The 20,445-nt window shown below is 47.1% G+C and overlaps 1 protein-coding gene across 5 annotated transcripts in view; it reads left to right on the plus strand.

Moving 5' to 3' along the window:
- Positions 1-20,445, plus strand: part of otofa (otoferlin a) — a 655,153-nt gene that overhangs the window by 487,204 nt on the left and 147,504 nt on the right. For all 5 annotated transcript variants that reach the window (XM_070884403.1, XM_070884404.1, XM_070884402.1 and 2 more), the window contains 5 exons: positions 6,867-6,921; positions 15,250-15,381; positions 16,302-16,364; positions 18,948-19,032; positions 19,530-19,689. In XM_070884403.1, the coding sequence (XP_070740504.1) occupies positions 6,867-6,921; positions 15,250-15,381; positions 16,302-16,364; positions 18,948-19,032; positions 19,530-19,689 (495 nt within the window). The remainder of the gene's footprint in view (positions 1-6,866; positions 6,922-15,249; positions 15,382-16,301; positions 16,365-18,947; positions 19,033-19,529; positions 19,690-20,445) is intronic.

Below are 20,445 nucleotides of genomic sequence, written 5' to 3' on the forward strand. Positions count from 1 at the left end.
TCCCCAGGACGTCCCAGAACGCCCTGTGGAACTCCACGGTCAGCCCGTCCAGCCCCGGGGATTTTCCCCCCGAGAGCCGGGCGAGGGCACCGGTCAGCTCCGCCAGGCTTAGCGGAGCTTCCAGATTTTCGGCGCCCTCCGGGCCGACCTTCGGCAGGTCCTCCCACAAAACTCTACGCGCTTCCTCGCTGGACGGATCCGGAGAGAACAGAGCCCCGTAATATTCACGGACCCTGTTGTTGACGCCCTCCGGATCCGAGACGAGAGAGCCGTCGTCGGCCAGCAGCGTCAAGAGCTGCTTACGGACACTCTGCCTTTTTTCCAGCGAGTAGAAGAAGGGGGAGCCGCGGTCCAGATCCCGCAGGAACCGGATCCGCGACCTCACGAACGCGCCTCGGGACCCGACGAGCTGCAGGTCCTTCAGCGCGGCCTTCTTCGCTTCGTACACCGTCCGCAGGGCCGGGTCCTGGACGACTTGACCGAGACGGGCTTCCAGGTCGAGCACCTCTTTTTCTAGGCGCCCGACTCTGGCCGCCCGCCTCTTGGTCGACCCCCTCGCGTACTCTTGACAGAAGACGCGGACGTGAGCCTTGCCCACGTCCCACCATAGCCTCAAGGAGGGGAAGCCCCCCTGCTTCCTTCTCCAGTCGGACCAGAATCGACGGAACGAGTCCTGGAACCGCACGTCCTCCAGCAGCCGGTTGTTAAAGTGCCAGTACGCGGACCCCGTCCTCGCGCGGAGCGAAGCGAGCTCCGCCCACACCAGGTGGTGGTCCGAACACGGCACCGGCCGCATGGAGGCCGCCGGGACGCAGGAAACGTACGCCCGAGACACGTAAAGGCGGTCGACTCTAGACCATCCAACTCCAGGCCTCACCCAAGTAAAGGCGCTGGAGTCGGGGTGGAGATTTCGCCAGACGTCCACCAAGTCGAAGGACCCGACCAGGTCCCTCAACTTCTCCATCGCCGTCATGCACTGCGGGGCACCGGAGCGGTCCCTCGCCTCGAGGGTGCAGTTAAAATCCCCCCCGAGGACAATGCAGTCGCCGACGTCGACGGAGCCAAGAAGAGCGGACACCTCTTCAAAGAAGCGCGTTTGCTGCGGGCCGGGATGAGGGGCGTACACGTTCACGAGATGGAGCGGCACGTCCCCCAGGCGAACCGTTACGTGCAGCAAGCGGCCTGGCACGGGCTCCTCGACCCCCAAGATCTCCGGCTGAAAATGCGGGCCCAGCAAGATGGCCACCCCACTAGAAATGGCGGTGAGGTGGCTCATGCGGACCTCTCCTTGCCATTCCAGGAGCCACGTGGCTTCGTCTCCCGGAACGGTGTGGGTTTCTTGCAGGAAGCACACCGCATATTTCCCCTCCCGCAGGAGCGAAAAATTGTCAAATCTACGGCGTGCCCCTCTGCCGCCGTTGATGTTGAGGCTGGCTATGGTTATCTTCATGGCAAAAGCATAGTGCAACCTCTACCTTAACCTATTGTGGGGGAGGGAGCGGAGTCTTTTGTTGAACTCCGCTCCCTCCGCAGCCCAGCGAGGAGTCCCTCGAGCTCGCGCAGCTCAAGGTGCTGCTCCTTTGTCAAGGGCCCGCCCGCGGCCAAGGTTTTAACGGCGGCGCGGACGGACCCCTTGATCAGCTCCGGCTCGGACCATTTTTCCAGGGCCAGTCGGGCTTGGTCGCGGCGACCCCGGCTCTGGGCCAAAAAGTCCCGGAGTTCTTTTGCAGGAATGAGGAGGGCCTCAGCGGCGGCCGCGAGCAGATCCACCGCCTCCCTGGCGGTGGTCTCTAGTTCTTCTCCCGCGTCCCCCACCGAGTCCCCGTCCTCCTCCGGGAGGTGGCCGCCAGCAGCCGGCCCATCGACCGCACAAGGTACGGCAAATGAACCGGCCGCTCCAACCGGCCCTGGCTCTGCCCCGATCCCACCCCCAGGATCGTCGGCAGAGGAGTCCCCACTGGGCTCTTTTAAAAATGGTGCTGGGTCGGGAAATGACAGCGGAAGGGGTTCCCCCTCCGCCCCAGGAACCGGGGAACAAGGAGAGACCCGGCCATAGGAAATCCCCAGGCCCTCCAAGTGCACCAGCTCCAAAGTAAGGGGCGAGGGTGGGTGTTCCTCCCCCTCCCCGCTGCCACCCCCCGGCCCAGCATCTACAGTTTCATTAAAAACAGTAAATTGTGTTTCTGCCGGGTCGAGCGTCTCCCGGGGGAAATTGGGTATTGGCTGGGCGGGCTCAGGTTCGGCCTTTTCGGCCTCGCCCGCCTCAGTCCCCGGGACGCCCGGCCCGGCGGCTACGCATTCCTCCGCGGTCCCCACGCCTCCCACGACAGGCAGATCTTCCACTCCATCCCCGGGAGGCAGAGGCTGGGCAGCCTCAACTGTTTCACCCTCCCCGGGGACAGACTCCTCCCGCCTACGGCGCTGCTTGGGAGCGCTGGTTGGGGACGCGGGACACGCGGCGGGCACCGACTCCTCCGCGGAGGGATGTTGTTCCCCCTCCGCCTCATCGGAGCCGCGCCTCCTTTTGTTCCTGGGGGTGCGCGGAGGCAGGGAGACCCCCATGTCTGCCGAGGCCTCCCGCTCCGCCCCCCCCTTTTCCTTTCCTTTCCCGCGCCCGGGCACAACAATGAATACTTGAAGGAATGAGACCTCACACATGTAATAGTTAATTTTCAGTGCCATAGAGGTTTATTGGCAGCAATTAACAATTATCAGATCGTTAAAAGGGTACTTACACTACTAATAACAAGACTTAAATTTCAGGCTGACTTCCGGGTGGGTAACCTGTCGATGATGAAAGACGCACACTGTGGAGTTAAATCGCCACAGCACACGGGGAAACCCAGACTTCCGGGCTCCCCGTGCTACTGGAGCCACACACCCCCGCCCCACTCCCAGTGCGTCAGGAAGTAAAAATTCCCCTCATGTTGGAAATTGAAACTGAATAATAACCAAGTCCATTTTTAGGACTGACCAAAATCAAAGTAGGAGGGAAGCCAACAGTTAAGCGTCAGGAGTCATATATGATCATTACAGTCACAAAGAAACAATGAATGAGTTTAACCGTCTGTGAGCAGATTTTTTTTTAAATGCTGGGAAGAGGCATTCAAGTATCGAATGATCCACAAAGATCATTTCAGTCTGCCAATGAAATTAGCATCAGTAAGACAAAGGGATCTTAAAACAGCCAATTCAAGCAGTGAAAGGGCATTAAAGGGACTAAAGACAGCTCAGTTAGCCTGTGAACAGTCATCAGAAAGGCAAAAAAGAGGAAATAACAGCTTTGAAAATGGAAGGGACTGAAGGGGAAAGTGAAGGAGAGAAACAGACAGGAAGGTCTCAAATTGATCAAATCAGTGTTCTCACAAAGGGCTACACAGTACTAAGAAGATCAAAGTTTTTGTTGAGCTTAGGGTTGGACATATTCCTGGAAGTTTCATCACATGACCTCTCACCTCCAACCACAACCCCCATCTCCCCAATCAAACAGCTTTTTTCCCCCATCTCCAATATTTTTATAACTAATATATGAAAATGTTCAAAGAAAATGAAAACAACAAAAATTATTTTAATGTTCCTATGATTTTTCTCCTGAGTTTCCCGTGGAAGTGTCCAGGAGTCTTTTAATTCCTAGAGATGTGAAGATAATCCTAGAGGGTTGGCAGAACCTAGTGCAGCTTGATTAGAGCAGCGTAGAAGACCAGAGACAGAAAAATCAGAATGGAAGAAGGTGTTGAAGTGACAAGCCTCAGGGAAGTCAGGATTATGCTTCCAAACAGAACAAAACCAGTCAGCAACATGGTCACCTAATCTGTGTTTGGTCTCCCCTCTGTAGAGACGATCACAGCATGAACAGTAGATGCAGTATATTAATTGGGTGAAGTATGTGTAAGTTGCTTTCTTACATGCAAGGAGTGTTTGGGGCTTTGGACAATGGTGTTGGAAGAGGCAAATGGAGAGTTATTGTAGCTGGTACATTTGCATGGAAAAATGCCTGGAGATGAACAACTAGAAGTGGAGGTAATGGAGGTGTACAATGGGTAACTCAGAAGGAGCTGTTCCTCAGAAACCAGGGAGAGGGTTGGATCATGTTGTGGATGATGGAAATGGTACAAGTTGGCCTGACAGATGTGGAAGCTAGTAGGATAGAAGATTAGGACAAAGGGAATCCTGTCACTGTTGTGCGAGGAGCAAGAGTGGGACGGGGGGGAAATGGGACAGATGTGATCAAGGAGCCTGTACTCTATAGACAAGTGAATATCTCAAGGGAAAATGACATTTCAGAACCTTGGTATAGAACGTAGAGTCTTCAAAGCAGATACTATGAAGATGGAGAAACAGAGAAAGGAATGAAGGAGCCGAAATTCAGGTTTCAGAGAGACCGGTAATGCCCGTTTGTGGCTGCCTTTCCTAAAAATCGAATGGCCGCCACTTTGAGGTCAACAGGCCGACCCGACCTAAATTCAGATCGGGGATTTTTCGGCCTGGACCCCATTCCGCCCAAGTAGTTGCGCCGCCAATTTAAAGGAATAAAAAAATACTTACCTGCCATTTTCATCTGAATCCCTCTATCCCCCGCTGCGTGGTGCCCCCGGCAGGAACTGAGTGCGGTCCGGCAGCATGGCCGCCCTTAAAGGGGAGGGCCCACTGCCGCGGCCGCAATGCAAAAACTTTTGTCGGCCGACTTGCCGATCGGCCGGCAAAATACTGCCTCCGGGTTCGATCGGGCCGCCAACGGGCAGCCTGGCACCCCCTCTTGGTTGCCAGGCTGATGGCCCGGCCGAAACCCTCCCGAGTGGCCCAGTGGCCAAAGTTAAAAAATGATCAAATCTCTCCCCTTTAACTCTGTTTGCTTGTCGGGCTGACCGTGTGGGTCCGCAGCTCCCTTGGTGGTCCAGTTAGGTCTTTTTTAACTTAGAGCCTGCAACGATGGCCATTCCCTTTAAGGGAGGGAAAGGCCCTTTGTACGCAGCAGGCCCTTTGTACGCCAACACAATAATGAATATAACAGAGAAACAGGTTACTGAGAAGTCCTGAGCCAGATTGGAACAAGGAGAGTTTGACAGAAATTACCGAGAGCCCATGTGGCTGTTTATCTAGTAAAAGTGTGTGAAGTTAGAGATGATTGAGGGTAAAAAGAAGTACAGTCAAACAAAAGAGGATTCTGGAAAATCCTAACCATTGCAAGGAGTTCCACATGCTGGTCAGTAGTGCTGTGGCATCATTGATGTCAATGATGGATCGGATTAGGCGGTGGTCCGTCCAGCAGTCGTCAGCTCCTGTCATGGCGCAGTTAATGCGCACATCCTTGCAATCCCTGGCTCGGACAATGACATAGTCAAGCAGGTGCCAGTGTTTGGAGCGAGGGTGTTGCCACGATGCCTTGTATTTGTCCCTCTGGCGGAACAGGGTGTTGGTGATGAGGAGTTCATGTTCTAGACATTTTGTCAGGAGTAGGGTATCACTGGAGTTAGCTTTCCCTGCCCCCTCTCTGACAATTATGCCTCCCCACAGGTCTTCTCATTAACCTCTTTCTCTGTTATATTCATTATTGTGTTGGTGAAGTTTCCTACTGACCAGCTGACAAGCTCCCCACTGGAGTGGAACTAAACTACAGAACCAGTGGGAAGCTGTTCAACCTTCGCCGTCTCCAGGCCAAGTCCAAGACCACCCCAACCTCTGTCATCGAGCTACAGTACGTGGACAACGCCTGCGTCTGTGCACACACAGAGGCTGAACTCCAGGACATAGTTGACGTATTTACTGAAGCGTACGAAAGCATGGGCCTTACACTAAACATCAGTAAGACAAAGGTCCTCCACCAGCCTGTCCTTGCTACACAGCACTGCCCCCCAGACATCAAGATCCACGGCACGGCCCTGGACAACGTGGACCACTTCCCTTATCTCGGGAGCCTCCTATCAACAAGAGTAGGCATCGACGATGAGATCCAACACCGCCTCCAGTGCAGCCTTCGGCCACCTGAGGAAAAGAGTGTTTGAAGACCAGGCCCTCAAAACTGTCACCAAGCTCGGGGTCTATTGGGCCGTAATAATACCCGTCCTCCTGTATGGTTCAGAGACATGGACCATGTACAGTAGACAACTCAAGTCGCTGGAGAAATACCACCAACGATGTCTCTGCAAGATCTTACAAATCCCCTGGGAGGACAGACGCACCAACATTAGTGTCCTCGACCAGGCCAACATCCCCAGCATTGAAGCACTGACCACACTTGATCAGCTCTGCTGGGCAGGCCACATAGTTCGCATGCCAGACACGAGACTCCCAAAGCAAGTGCTCTACTCGGAACTCGTCCACGGCAAACGAGCCAAAGGTGGGCAACGGAACCATTACAAGGACACCCTCAAAACCTCCCTGATAAAGTGCGACATCCCCACTGACACCTGGCCAAAGACCGCCCTAAGTGGAGCAAGTGTATCCAGGAGGCCGCAGAGCTCCTCGAGTCTTGTCACCGAGAGCATGCAGAAATCAAGCGCAGGCAGCAGAAGGAGCATGCGGCAAACCAGACTCCCTGCCCACCCTTTCCTTCAACCACTGTCTGTCCCACCTGTGACAGAGACTGTGGTTCTCATATTGGACTGTACAGCTACCTAAGAACTCATGTTAAGAGTGGAAGCAAATCTTCCTCGATTCCGAGGGATTGCCTATGATGATGATGGGCATCATTGAAACAATTCATTGCCCAGCTTGCTAGCAAAGAAATGCTGTAGAGTGTAAAAGAAGAAATAGTTGGTGCCAGTTGGACTTGTAAAGAACCATTATGAATTTTACTGAAAAGTGCACCAATGAGCCGCCTTATTCCCCATCTCATGAAAATTCAATTAATTTGTATTTATTTACAGATCAAAGCCTGATATCAAAATGGAACCCAGTGCAGGCAGACCTCAGGATTATCAAGTAAGTTACAGAGCATTTCTTTACAAGCTCGAAACATTGGATTGGTTGTGCCTGGTTGGAAAGTATATGAAGATGAATTGCTTTTACTTAAACTGGAGAAAATTGTTGATCTAATCCCATTCGATCATAAATGGGCTTTCTGTAGGAAACCCAGCCCAATCCAATCCACCCTCTGGGAATATTTGGAATTTGTTCTGAAAACTGTGACTGAGCATCTCTCCATTCTCATGCAGAGTACTAGAGAACTGCTAATGTTAATATGTTTAGTACCTTTGTTACTGTGTGAAATGCAGTCAGGTTCATTCATTGTCAAATATGGTATCATATGAGTTTATGGGGGTCGAAATTGGTTGACATACCGCCCCCTATTATCTACGTACCGCTGACATACCGGCCAAAAATGCGATTTTGGTCAAAAAACACCTGCATACCGCTGACATACTGCTCGGCGGAATATTCATCATTGACATATCGCCAAGCGGTATGCACACCGTCCGCCTTGCAGGACTGCCTGCACACTGCCCAAAAAGTCCGATTTTCATTGCATAAATGGGCGGGAATGGGCAGAGTGCATGGAACCGCCATTTTGGAAATCGGGAACTGTCAGCTAAAGCAGCAGCTCTGTATCTCTGAGGTGAACAGTAATTTTAGAGTGCGATTTTGATTGAAAAAGGTATATTTGCTATTAGTGAGTAACTTATTAAGATAGAAAGGCATTTTAGTTATATTTTTTCATCGAAAAATATTATGGAGATTTAAAAAGAATGGGGCCTGTACTATCTCAGCCTGTATTGCTGACAACCTGTCTAATGGAGGAACCAGTTGTGAGGAAGTTTATTGAGCAGAGTTTTTAGGGTAATGGAAGAGGTCGCAGAATGATGATGAGGAGGAGGCCTTACTCGCAGGAAAGGATCTTCAGGGAAAAGTTTGACACTGTACAAGAGTGCTTAAATTCAATTCAAACGTTTATGTAAAAATGTAAAAAATATACAACAATTTTAAAACTTGGTAAAACTCATAACTATAAAACAACTGTAACAACTTTAATAACAACTTTAACAAACCTTTTACAACTTTAATAAACTTTTACAAATAAAACTTCAATTACAACTAAAAGGCCCTTTACTTTCCATGCCCTCTGCCCCTTCCATGCCCGCATGCCATACTTGGGACTATTCCCCCCCTTTCTTACTCCCGCCCTTCCCTTTCCCAGTGGACGTGAACCTCCCCATGCTGGTACCAAGCTGGCATGCAGCACCACACTCCAAGTGCCGATGCTGTAGTTGGGGGTCAGATATTGCAGGCACAATAACTGGGGCCTCAGGAGAAGCTCGCAATGTGGAAGGCACAGCTTCAGGGCTGGAGGATGATGTCAGCTCCCCACCCTCAGGTACTGTCGACCTGACTACTTTGTCACGGGGGGATTCCGCGCCATGTCCCGATCCCGTCGATTGCCACATGGCTTCGATGGCGTTGGTGGTTCACTCCATCGCGATGATCATACACGACATATTCTCCGACTGCCGCTCTGATAGAGCCATGATGTTTGCGGCTATCGTAGTCATGGCCCTGAGCAGCTCTCGACCTATGTCAACACTGGCCTGTGACAGATGCACCATGTCCTGGTACACACCTACAGCAACCGACTTTTCTTGCACCAATCTCCATCGCTGCGGCAAAGGTGTTGCAACACTGGGGGTGCCTTGCTGTGCACGGCTTGGTCCCGCAGAATCAGAGGAGCTATGGGAGAATCCCCTGAATAGAGACTCCGTGGTGGTGGAGGATGTTCCAGCTGTCCCACATGGAGCTGGTGTATCCTCCTCCGTCTCCACCAGCTGCCAGATCAGCGGCTCTTCCTCTTCATCTTCCTTGTCAGGAGAGGCAGTCTGTCTGTCTTCTGTGTCATTGTGGTCTGAATCATCTGAGTCTGGAAGTACAAAACAACACTTAAAAAAGCTTGGCACCAGGGGAGGGGTCAGGGTTACATTAGTACATAGTACAGTAAATTATCGCAATCGTACTTAAATGTACATAGCACCGTGCTGCAGTACTGCATTACATATCGCAGACAGACAATACATATATGCATTGCGTTACATGCCCCCAACATTCCAGTGCATCACGAGGCCAACATTACAGTGCAATAAACTTGCATTACATTACATTCGGCCAAAATTACAGTTACAGTTACAATACATGACATGAGAGGACCGCAACTCAGACTGCATTTTATTCAACTTACCATCTTGTGCGAGTGGGTCAGCTCCACTGCATGGTGATGGCACGGTTGCTTCCCAACCAGGGACAGGGCATGGATCTCAATATCAGTAAGAGGCTCTTGGGTTCTGGGTCCTCCCCCCGTGCAACGCTGATCGGCTGCTATTGGAGATGTCCTCTGCAGAAAGTAAAGTAAATCAAAGTATAAATCTTCAATCCATTTAACATGGCACAGACAGACAGACACACACACACATGCACATAAATAAAACACTGCGTTGATCGTCTTGTCATTGCCTGAAAAGCACGAATACATTGCCATAACCTTAAGATAAATAACATCATCCGTGTGACACTGAACCTACATTTACATGGTACATAGCACATGGCGGTGGGGGGGGGGGCATAAATAAAATCATTACTTACTCTTGCTACCCTCACTAGGTCGTTCCACCTCTTACAGCACCTTTCCCCAGTATGTACCATCATACTTTTACAGGAAACAGCCTCCCCGATCTCATCCCATATTCGGTTGTACTCCTTTGGGGGGGTGCTTTCCACAACCACCCTTGATTAGCTTGGAGTACTTCTCTGTTATGTGCTCCAGAAGGGCAGGTAACTCAGTCTCATCGAAAGCAGGCGCCCTCAACCTCCCCTCCTTCTCGATGTTCCTGCACTTGGATATCTTTTTACTGGGATGAATTTTGGTTTGTTAAATATCTCTTCTGTCTTCAAAGTGAAGAATTATTAGTTGTTAGCAATATATTTCCACTGTGCCATGTATTTTTAAACTCACTGCCTAGCGACTACATTGCTGCTCGTTCTCACTCTCTCTCTCCTCAACTCACTGCACATGCGCAGATGACCCATGACCCCCGAAATCGCAGGCAAAACGCTTGTGTAAAAAATAGGGGAAAAACAATTCGCGCATGCGCAGTTCCATGCCACACTGCCCATCGAACAGAAAGTCGACCTGGATCGACTACTAAGATACATACCACCCAACGCAGACCGCTGACATACTGCCGACATACCACTGAAAACATTTTGACCAATTTTGTCCTCTTCGGTCTCGGCGGTATGCCGGTGGAGTGAAACGACATACCGCCGAGAAATGGGCGGACCTTACATATTTGACCAATTTCGGGCCCATGATATTTGTCAATCAGACCCAAAAAATGTTCCTTATCTTGGCATTAATCTATGACTTGCACTTAAATTAAAATTTTATTTTGTTGTATTGGATTCTACTTGCATTCTTCAGAACAAATTCCAACTTTTCCCAAATGGTATATTTGAGCTGGGATGTGGGTTTCCCAGCAATTATGGTGGAATGAGATAAGTAACTCACCTCTTCCACTAGACTCCAATCTCAAATTTGCTTAAACACTTCACCCTACTGAACTGCAGCCTATTGACTGAAGAGATGGGTGGCCTTTTAGTCAAACCTGTGACTACTTTGTTGGCCAAGGCATAAGCTCTGGGATTCCCTCCCTAGAGCCCAAATTTCCCCATGAGTTGCACCCTTTTTTTGGTGTAACTTGATTTTTCTGGTATATTTTTTGAGTTACAAATATGGGTATTTAATTTGCGCCAGTGTAAGTGAGTTAGTTAGGTTTTTGGTTAGGTCAGTTTTTTTTCAAAAGGGAGCGTTCCCAGCCACGTACACCATTTATACCAATTTGGCCAGAAAAAGTTGTACTAAACTAACTTAGGGCAGCGTATGTGTCCACTTTTGTCCGCACAGAAAGACCTTACTTACAATTAAGGAATCGGCGCAAGTAACCACATTTAAAGCACCACCAAGCACCAAACAAAGCACAAAAAGCAATAAGCAATTAATTAACAAATAAAATAGAAGGAACCCTGCCCCTAAAGCACCAAGACCAAAGTAATAAGCAATCAATAAATAAAAAATAAAAAAATAGAAGGAACCCTGCCCCAAAGCACCAAAATCAATCAGTAAATAACAAAAAAAATAGAAGTCCTACCTTAGGGAACGCAGCGGGCCGCCGATGAGGGAGCCTATTCTGCCAGGGCTGGAGGGGGGGGAAATGGGGAAGAGAGGAGGAGGGGGAGAGGGAGGGGGAGAGGGAGAGGAGGGGAAGAGGTGGAAGTACCCTCTTGATCAAATGGTACAAATCCTCTGGAAGGTCTGGAGCCAGCCCCTTGGACATCAGTATCCTAAGGATCTTGTTCGCTCAAGATACGGTGAACGTTCCCTCCGCTCAGGCGCATCTGTTCCTGCTGTCAGGGCCGCTTACTGGGCTGCCTGCACGACGCAGTTACTCCCGTCCTCACTCACAGAGGGCCTAGCTTCACGTTTGGGGCACTGATCTTGGAGGGCTTTGGTGATGACCGCTTGCTGATGACAATGGTCCACAAATCCCTTCAGAGTCCTCGAAGCACTTCTAGACTGATGTCTGACATGGCATCAAACACCTGCTTGAATCCCCGGTTCATCTGGTCGAGAGTTACAAACCCAGACCCCCAGAAACTCTTCAGAAGTTTTACAAACAGGTCAGAGGCGTCGCCACTGGTGGATCCAAGAACCATCACCACGGGCCCCTCCCAGGCCAAAGTTCCATCTCGATTTTCTTAAAGTGTTTCTAATCTGTAAATCCCCTAATCCAAGGCTGAAAGGAATCAAATCATCTTTTGACATGAAGGGAAGAAAACAATCAGATGATTGCAGAGTACACTCTGGCTGCCGATGAGGGAACCCATTTGACAAGGGCTAGGGACAGCGTGCTTCGGGCCCCTCCCACACAGCCTGCAGCACGAGTTTGCAGAAACGGTCTGCCAGGAGCTACTGTACATGCGCGCAGACTCTAGCGTGCATGTGCAGAGGTCACGTCACTGTTTTCAGCGCCGGGATCTGGCTCCGCCCCCAATCCATTGGGCCATGCTGCGCCACGACTGAGGAAAGGCTGGGGAGTGGCCAGAATACGGAGGTCTTTTTTCGGCACGCTTGGAGGTGGACAAAAGTGGCACACCTTGAGTGAGGGCGCCAGAAAAACAGGGTAGGGAAATTCTAGCCCTAAACCTCTCTGCTGTAAGATTTCTAAATCTCTTGCATTAAATTGACAGCAAAACCAATTCTTTTAAAACAACTTGGAATAAGTTTATTAAACACACACATATGCATGTAGCCAATCAAACAAACAGTAGTTGAAGAGTATCCTATGGATCTACTTAGTTACAACAGATACAATGATGTAATAATAATGAGTTACAGATTTATAAAGACGTATATTTCTCTCTGGCAAAGCACATAGTGTTCTTCCTTGCTTCTGGTTCTGTGGAGGGAGGTTTCCTGCTTTGCCATGTGCTAAAGAAGGGACCGAGCAAGCTTTGTGCTTGGGTTTTTATCCTGGTATGGCCCATTGTCTCTCAGAAAGCCCCAGGATTGTGTCTTGGTTCCAGGGTAGTTCATTATTGGTTTTCCTCGCACATGTGTCTGTCTGGGGGACTGGTGCCATTCCTTGATTAGGTTAATCACTTAACCTTTAGTTTCGATGGGTTTCAAAACCATGCTTCCTTTGTCCCTTAAGCTCTGCCCAGCCAGAGAAGACATGAATTTGGGAGGTGTCCATTTTGTCTCTTCAAACTGCAGTCTTTCTGTATAATCTACATTTTCAACATTTATACATACACAGAATCAATTTTATCATTAATAAGCACGTTTATTCTTACACTGCCTCTCTACCAATGTTCCTCCTAAGGTGTGCGACCACTCACCAATCACGAGGTCCCGCGCTGACCACACACCAATGAAAAGGGCCCGCGCTGACCGCTCACCAATCACGAGGTCCCGCACTGACCGCTCACCAATGACAAGGTCCCGCACTGACCACTCACCAATGACAAGGGCCCGCACTGACCGCTCACCAATGACAAGGTCCCGCACTGACCACTCACCAATGACAAGGGCCCGCACTGACCGCTCACCAATGACAAGGTCCCGCACTGACCACTCACCAATGACAAGGGCCCGCACTGACCGCTCACCAATCACGAGGTCCCGCACTGACCACTCACCAATGACAAGGGCCCGCACTGACCGCTCACCAATGACAAGGTCCCGCACTGACCACTCACCAAGGACAAGGGCCCGCACTGACCGCTCACCAATCACGAGGCCCCGCGCTGACCGCTCACCAATCACAAGGTCCTGCACTGACCACTCACGAGGTCCCGTACTGACCACTCACCAATCACGAGGTCCTGCACTGACCACTCACCAATCACAAGGTCCCGCACTGACCACTCACGAGGTCCCGTACTGACCACTCACCAATCACGAGGCCCCGCACTGACCGCTCACCAGCTCTTTCTGCTGGAAGAGATTCTGCACATGCACAGCTACTTCTGCAAATATAAAGGGACCACGCACAAAACGATTAGAGGGAACATTACTGTCTACTGCTTTCCTCCTTTAAGATACTTCTTAAAACCTACCTCTTTGACCAAGCTTTTGATCACCTGCCCTAATATCTCATTCTGTGGCCCAGCGATTTGGGATGTTTTGCTATGTTAAAGGTGCCATATAAATACAAGTTGTTGTTAAGCCAAATAACAATCTTAGTATAGCTAGTGAGTAATAGGAGACTCACCAGCAGCAGTAGTGGAGGTAGCTAATTTTATAGTGCTGATGGATGGTCTATGACTGCTCTATGGTATCAAATGGTGAAAATAATTTCCGGCCTCTGAATAGACACAGATGATCTGATACGGAGCATTTCCAATGGCAACTCCATGGCTGTGTAATTTTGCAAACTAACCCATCCTGATGTCGGAACCTGGCTTGTGCAAGCAGCTATTCTCTCTTCTGGGCCTGCCAGGGTCCAAAACATACAAATCAATATCTCACAAGGTAATGTTTTCATAATTGGGAGTTCTCCAGTTTATTTTTGACAAGAGTTATAGAACAAAGTGTGCAAACCTGCCAGGCCATACATATTTTTAATCAGCCCTGACACAGACTGGAATCTCACCAGCACTGCGAGTGCGGGTTTGGAGGCGGGCCCACTGTCAAAATGGCCCTGATTGACAGCAGGTCAGAAGTCTGCTCTGAACCCGCCTCCATGTTAGTTTTTCAAGTGTCGGATCTGTCTGTGGATCGCAGACCCAACACTAAGCGGCGGGCCAGCCAATTAAGACCGTTAAGAGGCACTTTAAAGGTCATTTAAAGTCATGCTGCACTGCAGTAAGTGGCTTTGATCCTGAGATTCTCTAGGTCTCAGTTGAACCAGGTAGGGGAAACATTTGGAGAGTCTAGTCACTTAGTCAGAGGAATCATTGGAGAGAGAGGTTCAAACTGGGGATTGAGTGCTGTAGCAGGTTAGAGCATAGGGAGTGATTCTTGTCTCACTGCTGCCCTGCTTCTGGATGGCAACGGGATGCTAGAGGTACAAAAATCAGTTCTGCTGTGTTTGCGCTTGCCTAAGGCCCTGCTCGGCGGGCTTGGGGGAGGTGTCTTGCCTGAAGCATATGAGAACCTCATGAACATATGCAGAAGGGGACGTGTAAGGCTCCATGTCATATTCGACCTCAGGGGTGTGCTGGACATCGTGATTCAGGCACGTCAGCGAAACCAGTGGGGTCCACGCTTCCCATGTGAAAGTCAGTATGCCTCACGTCAATGGACGTAGCAACCGCCACAGCTAAGCCAGGTTTCACCTGAGCCACTGGAGCAGTGGCATCCTTTGCTTTGTATGAGGTGGGTGGAGATTCTGCCATTTACAAAGCAAATGGTAAATTCCTGGAAACAATTGAAACTCCAGTATGGCAGGAGGCCGCAGAGCACCTAAGGAATTTGGTCCTCAGTATGTTGAATAGTAACATTAATAAAGACCTGTCTTCTCTCCTGGGAGGAGGAAGATGTATGTAATAGAATGCAGATAAATATTTTGCAAATTGGAAATAAAAATGGAAAATAATATCCTCTGACAACTGTACAAGATCATTTTGTCATTTTAGACAACAATGTTTTTAATCATTTGCAGAGGTAGAGTTAGTCCTGTCTTTCTATAGCAGTTTGTCAAACTATTGCATGAAGTAACAAGGTGTTCTTGAGCTGATTTTTTTTTACATTTCTTTCTACTTAAGGTGAGTATCACAATCATTGAAGCAAGACAGCTAGTGGGATTGAACATGGATCCAGTTGTTTGTGTTGAGATCGGAGATGACAAGAAATATACAAGTATGAAGGAATCAACAAACTGCCCCTACTATAATGAGGTGAAGTATTTATGCACTTGACATCCTCTTCCTTAGTCACTGATGCCCACATAAATCACTCTGTTTAAGTTAACCACTAACTATTGGCTCTTCCAGAGACTTAATTCCAATGAGTTCTTCCTACTAAGGAGATAAATCTCCATTAAGTATTTGGTAGAGCTTTTTGATTTGTTTACAGAAGCATGATATAATGATAATTGATTCTTTTGGTTCATCATTCCTTCTTAAAGAAAAAGAGATTTGAAGTACGATTTAAAAGTTTCACTTTTTATGTTAACGTTTCACATGGTATATCTTCTCAATCTAGCAAAATTTAAGTTTTAACAATCCCATTTGCCAAATAGTACCGATGACTGCTTCTATTACTGGGATATAATGAAGATCATCAGTACCTGTACATTCAGCTGTTAAAGATCACACATACTGAATAAAAATAAGAAGCATTAGTAGTTGCAATATTCCTCTTATATCCTTTCATTGGTCTATCGTAACATAAAAAAGTAAATAGCTCTCTGACTTGAATCTTCCGATCACTTTTATTTTAATGTTGATGATAACCTATTTATATTAAATGTTTAAAATTGCCATTAAAATTATGCTCTTTGGGAAATCTGGGCTTTTTTCTGAGCTAATAGGTTTTGTTTCAGAAGTAATTCCCATTTTATTGCAAAAATACACTTTTTAGATGAGATTTGGAACAGATTTTAAGGGATGTAGACTCTGTTTAAACATTTTTGTTAATTTGCAATAATTCAGGTCATTACACCAAACTTAAACATGTGACATTGATATCATTGATTAGTGTTTAATGTCCTTTGATGCACTTTTATGTAGATGATACATCATAGATATCTACTGAATGTTCCGTGAATGCTGATTGGACAGTTATTAAAATCTCTGCTTTCCATTTTTGTCTCCAGTACTTCGTCTTTGACTTTCATGTATCTCCGGATGTCATGTTTGATAAAATAGTCAAGCTCTCGGTGAGAACATTTATATATTCTTATGTAACTGTGTTACTTGTTTTGAAAAAAAAATTGATAAAAGTTACGACCTTTTCAAAATCCCACTGGAAAAAACATATGGAGGTGAACTTCCCCAGGGCTGCTCCCGCTCCATTTCGGCAAGGGTTTGTGGGGTAAACAGAGTTTCCGCTGAATTTACAGCAACGGAGCAGGACAAGCCCCCAGAAATACACCCCCAATATGTCATAGAAAGATTGATTGTGTAACTTCAAAGATTCTTGATAAATTTACTAAGACTAGTCAGCAAATTGTGATGTACGATGAGGGGTAAAATTTTCCCACACTGACTATAAACTGGAAGGGAAAGGCAATCCCAGCTGGGGTTCAAAAGCTGCCATTGTTCAGTCGCAGACCTTCGGGAGCATGTCCTTGACTGTTTAGTCAAAGACCTCCATCTTTGAAAGGCTCCAATGATATGTTTCTGTTCCCTTGGAATAGAAAATTAAAGAATGATCTAATTGAGGTGTTTAAGGTGATTAAAGGATTTGCTAGGGTAGATAGAGCAAAACTAATTCCTCTGGTGTGGGGAGTCCAGAATAAGAGTGCGTAGCCTTAGAAATTGGCCTCCTTTGTGCCTCCTGTTAGCGCCTCCAGGGGGGGCGATAGTGGGCGCTACCGGCTCTGCGAGGGGGCGCGGCTTGAGTACCAATGCCCGCGAAATTGCCGTTGAGGTTTGCGGAGGTGGTAACCCCTAATGCCACGATCTCCTGCACCCCAGAGATTGTGACATCATCCGGCTGCGCGGCGCTCCAGTAGCGTCCCGGATGCGAACTTCGGTTCCGCCCCTACAGCATTGCCGGGAGTCAACACCGGCAGCTGCAGGAGGTGTTGTAAGGGAGGCCGGTCGCTTGAGGAGCGACATTTAAAGGTGATGCCGCTCAGGTAAGTAAAAAATGTGTTTTCACCCCTTAGGTAATTTTTTCACCATTTTGCTGTGCTACGATTGATCAGCTTTGCACGCTGTTAGAGTGCTTGGGGCTGATTGTTGTAGATCGCGGCAAGCCGTCGGCGATGAAGGAAATCCTTGAAATGCAGAGCCTGCAGCAGTGGCCCTTCCCTTTAAGGAAGGGACGGAGCCTTCATTCCCAGCAGTGCTGCCCTCGATATTGTGCAGTGCTGCTCCACTACCACCTATCTTGTCGGCTTTAGCGATCCAAGACACTTCATTTAGTGCTCCACTTCCTTCCCGGAGCGCTGAACCGGAAGTTCGCGCCGGCTTCACTTGTGTAATGCTCAATGATATCTTTGCGCTACCGCAAAAGTTACCGCCCCAAACGGGGCGCTATGCAATTTCTAGCCCATACTGTTCAGAGATGATATCAGGAAGCACTTTTTCACACAAAGCCCAGTGGAAATCAGGAACATCTCTCCCCCTAGAAGCTGTTGAGGCTGGGGGTCAATTGAAAATTTCTAAATTAAGATTGAGAGATTTTTGTTAGGTAAGGGTTTTAAGAGTTACAGAACAAAGGCGGGTAAAGGTAGAGATCAGCCATGATCTAATTGAATGGGATCATCCCAAGGCAAATTGGAGCATCTTCTTTGGAAAGTTTCAGAGCAGCATTCAAAAAAGCCTGCATTCTTCTCAACTATGAATGATGCATCCAGCAAGGAGTTTTAACTAAAGAACGGGAAGAAAATAATTTAAAAATCTAATAGAGTGAAGTTCCGCTGTTGTGCGCCTCCCGTTAGAATCTCCAGGTCACGAACATGTTTTCGCCCAGGGGCGGAGGGGCGCTACCAGCTCCGACAAAATTGCACGGGTGTTAGAGGAGGTACTGAGACGGTCCCTAAAGCTTATAAAACATATAGCAGAGTAATAAATACCTGAATATAATGCAAGTATAGAGACATTTATAAATACAATACACTCCTACGAGATGCTCTTCAGTGGTTCTTTGCAACAAGTGTACTCTGCAATGCTCCATTTCAGATGTTAATTATTGTTGTATCATGAAGAAAGGGCTAGTGTGCAGATGCATCACAATGGTCCCCTACACAGTGAGTTAATAATTCTAGCTGCGCCGTCATGGACAGGTGGCAGGTTGAATCACTTCACTATAGAGAGAAGGGAATAAGCAGCAAACTCTTAACTCTTAGCAGCATTTTATAAAGGGAATGGGGAAAGGTCACGGATGGTGATGGCAACCACAGGTAAGGAGAGGATAGAGAAAATCAAAGATAGAAGAGAAACAAGGAGAGTGAAAAGCAGATGAGCGAAACTCAATGTAAGCTATGGCTGTCGTTACACATTTCGATCAGATTGAATTGTTTCCATATTGTTGTGTTCTTTCATGCACAAAGGCAGGAAAAATAAAGGGGAATGTAGGGAAAATATAGGGAACGATGCCTATGCAATAAAAATATAATCACATTCTAGAAGTGCTGAAAAATAAACTGAAATTATTAAAATTAATTGATTTCCATTTTCACTGTCATCGAAAACATTTTGACCTTGCCGTTCCTTGGCTCTTTTAAATTCAAATTATTAGGGAGCTTTTATTCCTACCAGAACAAAAATGATTAACCTCTATTCTGTTACAGGTGATCCATTCCAAAAACCTCCTGAGGAGTGGGACATTGGTGGGCATGTTCAAGCTTGATATAGGAACTATCTATTCACAGCCAGGTAATCACATAGGAATCTGCAGCACACAAACAAGCCATCAACCCAACTGGTCTACACTAGTGTTAATACTCCAAACAAGCCTCCTCCCACCCTGCCCCCATATCCCTCTATTCCCCTTTCCCTCATGTATTTCTACTTTTATTTTTAAATCACATCCCACGCCATCAATGAATGATTGTGTCAATCAAATCATGGCCATTTAACTAATATTTACAGAACATAATTAAATGATAATGTAATTCACAAGATGTTCTGCTCAGTAGTTATCAGAGAACTGATGAAACTTGGACCAATTTGTGCAAGGTAGCCTGTTTGCTTGAGAAACTACTTTTGGGCTACTGAACTGTCGTAACATTTTTTTCATTTAAATATTTGAAAAATAAATGGCTCATCGCAATATTTTTTAATGATACTAACTGGTATTTATCCTTTAAGGTGTTCACAATTTGAATCCCCAATTTTGTAACATTCCTCTGCTTTTCTCATTGTTTTAACAGAACATCAATTTTACCACAAATGGGCAATAATCTGCGACCCTGGTGACATCACTGCTGGGATGAAAGGTTATGTAAAGTGTGACATAGCTGTTGTTGGAAAAGGAGATAATATCAAGACACCACACAAGTCCAATGAGACCGATGAAGATGAGATAGAAGGGTGAGGACCTACATTTATACTAAAGGATCTCAAAGATTTTCAGTGCTTAAATTGGAGACTACGTAAAATGGAAAGTCTTTTTTTGACGTACAGTACCTTCCCCCTATAATGTTCACTGATATACTATGATCTGTGCACACACATCACCATTATTTCCTCCCTAACACTTGTCCTGATTGAGAAAAAATAGAATTCTGCTCTGGCGACATAATTTTTGTTTTACTTATGAAAAAGAATTTATGCACCATAATGCTAGATGGCCGATTTATATTTAGATGATAATATTTATCAAGAATGAAATTATGGGGAAGGGTGGTGGAAAGTTTTCTGCGACAGTGATTGCTTTGGTATAAGACAAATCAGAATACTAAACAATTGTTGTTATTTAGCAAATGTCATGTTATACACAATTTTTGTGAACAAATGTACATATATTATTTGTTTACAAATGCTTAAATATATTTTAAAGTGGTACCTTCTTCATGAAAAAAGTGTTTGGTAATAATGTTCTTAACTTGTTTTCAAACATATGATGCAACAGGAGTAAATTGTGCTAAAGTGCATCATTACACCATTCATAGGTGATCTTACTGTCCATGGCTCTTCTTCCTTGCCAAATAATATTTTTAAAAATACATTACTCTCAACAATACCCAAAATATTACAAGCTAATTTTGCCTCTGAATGCACTGTCCAAGAGGAAGAATTTCTGCGAGGATTCTCCCAATCTCTCACCGTACATTCGGAAAGGATCAG

Source organism: Pristiophorus japonicus, chromosome 7, assembly GCF_044704955.1.
Source record: "Pristiophorus japonicus isolate sPriJap1 chromosome 7, sPriJap1.hap1, whole genome shotgun sequence".
In the NCBI taxonomy this organism is placed as follows: domain Eukaryota; kingdom Metazoa; phylum Chordata; class Chondrichthyes; family Pristiophoridae; genus Pristiophorus; species Pristiophorus japonicus.